At 30.8% G+C, this 10,411-nt stretch overlaps 1 protein-coding gene across 1 annotated transcript; it reads right to left on the reverse strand.

Annotated features, from left to right (window-relative positions):
* Positions 1–3,473: 3,473 nt before the first annotated feature.
* LOC139862675 (hydroquinone glucosyltransferase-like) lies at positions 3,474–5,124 on the reverse strand. The gene has a single exon (XM_071851303.1). The coding sequence runs from the start codon at positions 5,058–5,060 to the stop codon at positions 3,657–3,659; it is 1,404 nt and encodes a 467-aa protein (XP_071707404.1). The 5' UTR covers positions 5,061–5,124; the 3' UTR covers positions 3,474–3,656.
* Positions 5,125–10,411: the final 5,287 nt, after the last annotated feature.

A 10,411-nucleotide genomic window follows, 5' to 3' on the forward strand; every position in this document is an offset into this window, starting at 1 on the left:
AATTTGACAATTCGCGTCCCTCTGTCTACCTGCCGTCTAAATTGGCCGTTAAGTGTCGTCATGTGATTAACACGTGATGGACATTTTTGGCTTTGTTTTTTATTTTAGCATTTTTTTCCCTGTTGGTCCCTCGTTTTTAAAATGTTTAGCTACAGTGATCCCTCAAGTCATTAGAAACGAGGGACTACTGGCGCAAAAAAATATTTTAATTTATTTATTTTTAAATTTATAAATTTATAATATAATTATAATTATATTTACTTTTTAAAATTCTTATAATGTAATTATATTTACTTTTCTATAATTTGTTCCGGGTTTCTTAAAAGATGATGATGAACATTTGATTATTTTCTGGGTTTTGTTTATGATGAATACCATGATGATGATGATGATGATGATGATGATGATGATGATGATGATGATGATGATGATGTACGTAGAGATGATGAGGAGATGATGATGATGAACAAATGGGTTTCCTATATAATTTCTTGGTTATAATTAATTTTTTTCTTTTTTAATAAATGCGTTTTTGTTTTAGCACTTATTTAAAATTTAAATTGATGCAATTGCTTAGATTTGATTATCTGAAGTGAGGGATATTTGGATGTTAAATATAATATGTGAATGATATATTGATTCATGAATAATTACTTGCAACTTTGTGTATAAACGAAGGATCAACGGAGCAAAAAAGTCGAAGAAAAGAGTAATAGACGATTTTACCCTCACATGCATGACACATGTCAAGGGTTAACGGCCAATTTAGATGACAGGTAGACGGGGGGGACTAGGATTGCCAAATTATGCAATCAAAAGAATTTAAAAATCCAATTAAAAACATGAGGGACTCGGATTGCAATTTCGTGTATAATTTAAGGACCAACGGAGCAAAAAAGTCTTTTATTTTATTTTTGTTTTTTTAAGAAATTCATAAATATTAAAATTAAGTGAAAATATAAACATTTAAAAAATACGTTGTGTGATAAACATTATTATTTTACTAGAAACGCTCGAAGAAATAGCATTCATCGTAATGCATGTTATTTTTCGAGCTTTTTTTTTTCATCTTTTGTGAAGTTTTATTTTTTCAAAATTCAGGCCGATTATAGTTTAGGGTTTACTGTTTTGAGTTTAGGGTTTTGGGTTCACGAACAAAACCCAAAACACTAAACCTTAAACCTCAAATCTTAAACTCTAAACCGTTCGTGTTAAAAATTTAATCTAGACTCTAAATCTAAACCCTAAAGCCTAATTTCTAAAATTTAATTTCTAAAACCTAAAAAAAACTCTCGAAGAATAACATGTGTCATTTTATCATGAATAACATTTATCGATGCATGTTAATTTTTTTAGCGTTTTTCTGGTCAAAATTAAATTGTCTTTTTAAAATGTTCATATTTTCATGCGATCTTACTATTTATAAAATAATAATAATAATTAAAAAATTACTTCTCTATTCTCAGAAAAGTGTTTCCCTCTTGATATTTATATATATATATATATATATATATATATATATATATATATATATATATATATATATAGTGGTAGGATCAAGGAGTAAGTAACCAATCGGGGGGAAGCAAATTTTTTTTCCGTTTTTTGAAAAAACTTTATTCACGAACATTATAGATTGGATGAAAATATGAACATTTAATAAAGACACTTTGTGATAAATGTTTTTATTTTAGCGAAAAAACGCTCGAAGAATTAATATATAACAATTATCTTGTTTTTCGAGCGTATGTTGAGGCTTTAGATATTAGGGTTTAGAAATTTAGTGTTTAGGTTTTAGATTTAGGGTTTAGATTTAGGATTTAGATTGAGTTTTTAACACGAACGGTTTAGGGTTTAGGGTTTAGGTTTAGAGTTTTGGGTTTAGGGACTAAACCCAAAACACTAAACCCTAAACTCTAAATAGGGCTAAATTTTACTTCACAAAACATGGGAAAAAAAACGTTAACATTCTTCACTATTAATATTATCTTGAATGTTATTTTTGTCGATCGTTTTCCCGCCTAAATAATAACATTCATCACGAAGTGTCTTTTTTAAATGTTCATATTTTCGTGTGATCTTGATGTCTGAAAAAAAATATCCAAAAAAGCGAGAAAAAAAAATTTACTTCCCCCGATTGGTTACTTCCCCATTGATCCTGCCTATATATATATATATATATATATATATATATATATATATATATATATATATATATATATATATATACATACATACATACATACATACATACATACATACATACACACACACACACACACATATAGTATCGAATCCACCGGTCGAACATTTTTAGCGTGTTCGAACAATTGTAGGTATGTTCGAACAAAAAAGTGTAGAACATAAAATTATTCTAATTCATCTGTTTTTGGCCTAATTCACCTTTTTTTGTTCGAATTAAGCTTTTATTTAATTTTAGCCGATCTAGAGTTTTGGGTTTTGGATTTAGTCCCCTAAACCACTAAACCCAAAATCGTAAACCCAAACTCTAAATCGTCCGTGTTAAACGCTAAACTTAAACCCTAAACCCCAAACCATAAACAAAAACTATAAATCCTAAATCGGGCTAAAAAAATTTAAAAAAAAAAAAAAAAAACTGAATTAAAAAAAAAGGTGAATTAAAATAATTTTTTTATGTTAGAACAATTTTTTTGTAGAACGAAAATTGCTCTAACACAACCCAAAATGTTCGGCCAACTCAAAGATTGTGAAGACACAAAAGATACATGTAAATCTCGTTTTTTTTTTTTAGACAAACAGTTAGTTGGGGATCACCCAGAGGAACTTAACCACCCACACGATCATCTCTCACAGTTGCTACGCCCAGGAGAAACCCGCACAAATCTCATACGGGGCATAGACGGTAAAACCTCCTCCCATTTACCCCTCAACGCGATGCGGGAAATGTGCTATTTAATGATACATTAGTTTTTAGTTATGTATACGCCTTCAATGATCATTTAATAATATAATTATGAGTCGTAACGGATTGACGTTGATAACTATAGATGATGATACATTGGAGAGTATTGAGTAGAAAGAGTTTCAACAACTTTGTATTAAAAATGTTAAGAGGTCGACTTATTTAAATAATAGTTTAAATATAATGCGATGACAACTACTGGGGAATAAAATATATATTTTGATGCATTTTCTTTAAAAAAAAATTTGTCTCTTGATTATTTTCACCAATAGCAAATTTTCATGTATTTTTCATGACAAACGGGCCCTTCAAAATTCATGAGACGGCAATATACAAGCTGTTTAATGTTTGCCCACCTTTAGATTTATAGTACTTTGTCCCATTTCATTGTAAGGCCTTATGGCCCTTAATCTAGAATAGTCTTTCTCTACTTATATATACATGTATGCATCGATTATTAGACAGGCAATTATATTCAATCATATTTAATGTTATCATTTAACACAATAATCAAAATCAAATAGGCTATAAAACCAGATAAGTGAAGACGTGGAGAAACCATAGCAACAAGCCAACAATACTTCTTGATTCCTAACCACATTCGTGCATGAAATGATTTTGTCATCATCAAACCGTAGTTTTATTACAAACATAACATCTTATTTAAATCACAAACAAAAACAATAAACATCTAGTAAAAGACATGACATGATCACTCGACCCACTTTTGAGCCACGCTTAAAAGTGACCTACTTGATGAACCATCTTGGCTCAAAGCCTTTGTACCAAAATCTTTAAGTTCACTCATTTTCGACCTCATCTTACGCCCATCTTCTCCTTTGATCAAACTTCTAACGCTCTTGTCGATTTCATCTCTTCCCACCAATCCTTTTTCATCTACTTTCACGCGGTAAGCAACAATCAAACTGTCTGTCAACAAAACGGCATTCATCTTTTGTTCAGCAAAAAGTGGCCATGCAATCATAGGTACTCCATTCACAATACTTTCTAGTATCGAGTTCCACCCACAATGTGTCAAAAACCCTCCGGTCGAGCCATGACTCAAGATCTCAACCTGTGGGGCCCATAATGACACAACCAAGCCTCGATCCTTGACCCGACCCAAGAACCCGTCGGGTAAAAACTCAAACGGGTCCATATTACTTTGTGCACTGAAATAACTCGCATTTGAATTTCCATGTGGACTTTTTATAACCCAAATAAATCTTTGACCACTTTGTTCTAACCCAAATGCCAATTCATTGAACTGCTGTTGTGAAAGGGTCCCACCACTGCCAAATGATACAAACAAAACCGACCTAGCCGGATGATTATCCAACCACTTCAAACATTCAAATCCATCACCGGTCCGGTTCTCTAAACCACTACGTATCAACGGTCCAACCGGGTAAATATCCGGTTTACACCACTCACCTTCTTCCAAAGCCTTAAAAGCACCCGGTTCCAGCTCATAAAAACTATTAACCAACAGACCCTTTGACAAACCAAACATTTTGGCCACTTCAACCATGTTTTTATACGCCTCATTTTTCTTATCTTGAAACGGTTCAGCCATATCAGTTCCTTGAACCGGAACACACCCGGGAAGCTTCACCGGTTCAACTAAATCCCTATACTCGCATGTAAACATTTTGTCTAAAATTGGTAATTGAAATATGCTAACCAATGACATAGCAGAAACCGTACAAAATATATAGGCTGGAATGTTTAACTCGTTTGCAACTTCAAAACTAGGAGGGCCAAATAGGTCAACAACCAAGGCCAAGGGTTTTTTGCGAGTCGACTCGTGGGTTAACTCGGTTAAAGTATTATGTAAAGCAGGTAATGAGCGAGTTAAAGTGAGTGATATCCGAGTTTCTAAGGAGGAATCTTCTGGAATGTCGTTTAAGCTTACAGGAGGGAGGAAAATGGAGGTTATGCTTTCAGACATTGCGTTGAGGATGTCGTTTTGCGGTTTTATAGGAGCTCCGACAGCGGTGGGGATTATGAAAGTGATTAAAAGTTGACGGTGAGCGAGTAGCCGGCGAGCTAACTCGGTGAGTGGAATGAGGTGACCCATTCCTGGACTCGGAAAAATGGCTATGTGTGATTCCATTGAATTTGCAAAGATATCAGTAGTTCACCCTTTTTGTGTACCAACTACCGAACTAATAATATGAAGTTACTTTTTGTATTTGATTTATATGTACGGAATGTGAGATTATAAATTAAATTTAAATAAATAAATTACGTAATAATTTGAAAAAAAAACAAAAGTTCGTATATGTTGTCTGTTTTAGTTTTTTTTTTTATTAGCCTGGGTTTCCTCCTCGCTATGCGAGTCGACTATATCCCAGGGCGACTACCCGCTTTACGGGCAGTCCGGAGTCATCACGGGTGAACCTCCGTGGCCAAGATGGAGTTTTTAATTGCTTGCATGGATTTGAACCCATGATCCCCTTGTTAAAGGGGTAGGCCCTTGTCCACTCCACCACCACCAACTTTTAGTTATATCTCAAGGCCGAGGAGATTTTACTTGGATATTCTGATAAGGTTGAAATCGTATATTTGGACCACATTTCACTTGGTTGATATTATTTATGCAATTTACTTTTGTACATATATAAGTGATGTTTTGTTATGCGTTTATAATAATTAAAATAAAATAATCAACTTTATCAAAACGTATTATAAATTAATAGTGTTTGGATTTAATTATACTGTTTGACAACGCAATAATTAAATAATTAGTTTGTTAGGTAAATCTAATTATTTGGTAAATTAACAAGTAATACACAATAATCCGATAATCACGTTTTGATGCAGTAATGAGTAACTTGCTTTTTCATTTTCACGTTTTGAATTTCTCGAATGGTAAATAATTGATTTTTTTTTATTTAACTTGTCAAACACTAGAAACTGATTATTTACGATTTAAAAACGTAATAATCAAATAATCAAGTTCTAAATGCAAAAAGAAACAACCCCTACTAATAAGATAAGATTTACATACTTGACAAATTAATAATCTTTATATAGTTTAAACATTACTCCCTATTACATTATAATAGTGTAATGTAATACTGATCCTTATACTTTGGATTTGATTACTGAAATTTGTTAGTCACTTCGTTCCATTTATGTTGTTAACATTAATTTTGTCTGTACAGAAAAATATTTGTTTACAAAAAGAACAAATAAAATTACAATATTTATCCGCTCTAATTATTTTTATTCATTTAATTTTAATTAGTAAATAAACATTCGATTAGTCAAACATGTCTTTTATATACACACAGTAATAGTGTAACTGAAGATACAGAAGATGAAGGTCAACAAGCTCATACCTCAAGTCAACGCATCAAGCTCAAGAATTACCTCAGGCAATGTAACAGTATTTAGTTAGGGTAGTTATAGTTAATTGTGCAGTTAACAAATGTAATTAAGTGTAATTACCTAGTATATAAACGTTAAGTCTACAGTGTATTGTAATTATTCTTTTTCAATCTAATGAGAATCATTTTTGCTCTCAATGTTCATCCTCTTCATCTTGATGTTATGGTATCAGACATGAATCACAAGATGTGATTCATCAACATCGATCCAAATCATCACAATAATCATCATCTAATCATCATGATATCATTCCGCAATCAACTTTTATCATAAATCAACACTCCGATTCAATCATTCATCCGTCAATTTTTCCCCAATTTTATGATCATAAACCCTAAAACTCAAAAACACCAAATTCAATCTAATCGATGGCGAACACAAACGATGATGTCAATTCCACAATCATCCATTATTTCTACATCAACATGATCATCCTGGCATAATTCTAATCTCTAAGAAACTCACAGGCTCGGACAATTACAGTTCATGGCGACGATCGACCACATTTGCATTAAATGCCAAAAATAAACTCAAGATCGTTACAGGAGAATTCACTAAAACTAATGTTGATCCTCAACACAAAGCACTTTGGGATAGAACAAATGATATGATCATCTCCTGAATCTTAAACACCATTACAAATCAAATAAGCAACTCACTTAACTTCGTTAACACTGCAGCTGCACTGTGGAAAGAATTACAATAACACTACTCACAATTGGATTTCAACTCACCAATGACATCTCAGAGTTGAAACAATCAGATTGCACATTATATGTATACTATCAGAAACTAAAAAGCCTATGGGACCAAATGAAGCGACTAATGAAGTTTCTCATGGGTTTAGATGACTATTCTTCAAGTGTACGAGGACAAATCCTCTTGATGTAACCTTTACCTTCTGTAGCCAAGGCTTATAGCATGATCAGACAGGAAAAAAAGTAAAGAGAGAACACCATTGCCAAAGTCTCAATCTCTGCTGCATTATCTGCTCAATCACAAAGAAAATACACTCACAATGCATCCAAATGGACTTCAAACAAATTCAACAACAACAACTTCATAGAATGAAAGAGCACCTTCAAGAAATGGATTTTCAATGGTAATTGTGGACTCAAAGGACATCATAAAGATGAATGTTACAAGTTAGTAGGCTATCCAGTTGGACATCCACTTCATAGAAGATACAAACCACCATCAAAATCAACTTACAACACCACAATCCCACTCAAAACTGTTAATCTTGTAACCAATACTGTTGGGCCAAGTCAACAAGCTGAAAGTGCAGAGTTGGGGATGAATGCATGCATGGATCATTTTCAAAATCAGCTAAACCAAGTCATACTAATGATGCAATCTCAACAACAGTCCATAAATGATGTGACCTCAGGTACTACAAAACTCATTGCTTCTCATCTTACTTGTCAAAAGTATAGGTTCATTGCTTCTATTGTTTCTCAACTTAAAAATGCTTGGATAGTAGATAGTGGTGCTACTGACTATGTCTCCACCTCCCTCATACATATGCACAATATTCACCATCTGAATACACCTATTGAAATTAGACTACCAAATGCCCACTTAACTCAAGTAACTCAATCTGGGTTTTTTACATAATCAACACATAACCTTACACAATGTCTTTTATGTGACAACCCGGAAATTTCCGACCAAATTTAAACTTTATCTTTATATTATTTCGACACGATAAGCAAAGTTGTCAAGTTGAATCTCAAGAATTTTAAACTATGTTCATACATTCATTTAACCTCGACCAAATTCCAACGATTCACGAACCACTATATAAATGGATATGATTATATATGTGTATAGGTATAGTTATATTAATTGAAAATGTTAACAAAGTATTAGATGTATAATACTTTACATAAACGTATATAAGTTTATTATATTATCGACGAGATTAAAAGATAATATCAAATGATTGAATTATCTGTGATATGATTACGAGTCTCTGTTATGAGGTCCACTATGATTTGAGAAATCTATTCTTTTTAATGGTATTCAGAATAAATGGTAATATGATTCACAAGTAAGAACAAAAGTGTCATTAACGAGTGTTAGTCAAAAGTTATAGGAGATTCCCGTCTAATTTTTAAAAGCATGCTTTACAGTGATTGCCTCGTGTCCCTTGATAAATTAATTATTTAGTTTTCATATTATTAAAAACCTTATTTGATATAATAACTTTTATTATTTAAATGAGTTTAAACTATATAAAACGAACTTTGAAACATAATTAGTTTTGAAAAATTAAATAAATATTTCAATTAAATATAATGTGTACAAAGTTATATTTTAAATATTGATATATACATAAATATATATATTTTACAAAACATAATATTAACTTAGATATAAAACGTTTTGAATTAAATATACTTTGATAAGTAATGAGAAGTTGATTTATAGAAGCAAATGACCAAAACACTCAAATGATTAAGATACATCTTAAGTGATATAGTTACTAATATCTAAGTCTATATTTTGTCAAAGGTACGAGTCACTAAACGTAAAATGCTAGTTTTCTAAGCGTACGAAACTTCGTTTGAAAAACCGAAACCATGACATAAGACGAGTGACAACGTACAAGTCATTAAAATTAAATTTTCAAGTTAACTATGCGTATGAATATAATATAATATATAATTAATTATATAAATATATATATATATATATATATATATATATATATATATATATATATATATATATATATATATATATATATATAAAACAGTCGGCACAAGAAGTTAGTCGAGAATGAGCTGGACTCCATAGGCTCGCGATCGCGGAGCCATTAGGCCTACACACTTTGCGATCGCGGAGAAGGCTGGGACAGAAATGGGCATAAAGCTCGATCGTTCCTGGTTCGGCTGAATCCATTCCATCTATCCACTTATCTATTACTCCGTAGTATATTCATTTTATTGTTATTGTTATTATTATTATTATTATTATTATTATTATTATTATTATTATTATTATTATTATTATTATTATTATTATTATTATTATTATTATTATTAATTATTATTATTCTTATTATTATTATTATTATTATTATTATGATTAATATTATTAATCATATTATTTTTAGAAGTCGTATTAGTATTATTATTAGTATTATACATAAAATACTACGACGAGGTCATGAGCGTGTTATTTTCAAACTGGTTTTCGAGCGGGATAAAGCTAAGGAAATTATGAGTTATAGCTATGGAGTCTATGAGTATGGATCAGGGGTAGGCTCGTGAGGTCAACCTAGTGTTTATCGTCTCCGTTGCGTCTACCTATTTTCCTGCAATATTGAATCTCAATATTGATACGTGAGCACTCATAACTTAACTTTTATATATTATTAGTGTATCCCTGACTAGTGCTCGAGTATATAGGATTATGCATGCTTGTACGTTTGATATTGTCGTTAGATAGTTTTTGATGAATCACAAATTTGATACATATGCTACTGAGATAAGGTATATGATATGCATGTCGTTGGAAAGCTGGCGAAAAAATTAATAACTTTTCATTTAGAAAGCGTATGATTTCGATGAATGGTTTAAAAGATATAGTCAATTGAATTGTCTATAATTTTAGGTATTATTGTTAAAATGATTATTATTATTACTATCGTCATTATTATCATCGTTATTATTATTATCTAATAATTATTATTATTATTATCATCATTATCGTTATTAATATAAGTATTAATATTTAAAATTTTTATGGTTATTATTAACACTATCGTATTATCACTGAGGTTATTATTATTATTAATATTATCATTATTATTATTATTATTATTATTATTATTATTATTATTATTATTATTATTATTATTATTATTATTATTATTATTATTATTATTATTATTATTATTATTATTATTATTAGTAGTAGTAGTAGTAGTAGTAGTAGTAGTAGTAGTAGTAGTAGTGTCATTATAATAATTATAACGACCCCCATTTTTCCATTCTATATTTTTCCAATATTAAATGCCCAAACAATATAATTAAAACTTAATGATTAAACTTTAATCAATAA

This window comes from Rutidosis leptorrhynchoides, chromosome 1 (genome assembly GCF_046630445.1).
Source record: "Rutidosis leptorrhynchoides isolate AG116_Rl617_1_P2 chromosome 1, CSIRO_AGI_Rlap_v1, whole genome shotgun sequence".
NCBI classification, from domain to species: domain Eukaryota; kingdom Viridiplantae; phylum Streptophyta; class Magnoliopsida; order Asterales; family Asteraceae; genus Rutidosis; species Rutidosis leptorrhynchoides.

What these genes read in the sequence shown, in the direction of transcription:
- LOC139862675 (XM_071851303.1), bottom strand. Translation starts at nt 5,060, where the DNA reads ATGGAATCACACATAGCCATTTTTCCGAGTCCAGGAATGGGTCACCTC.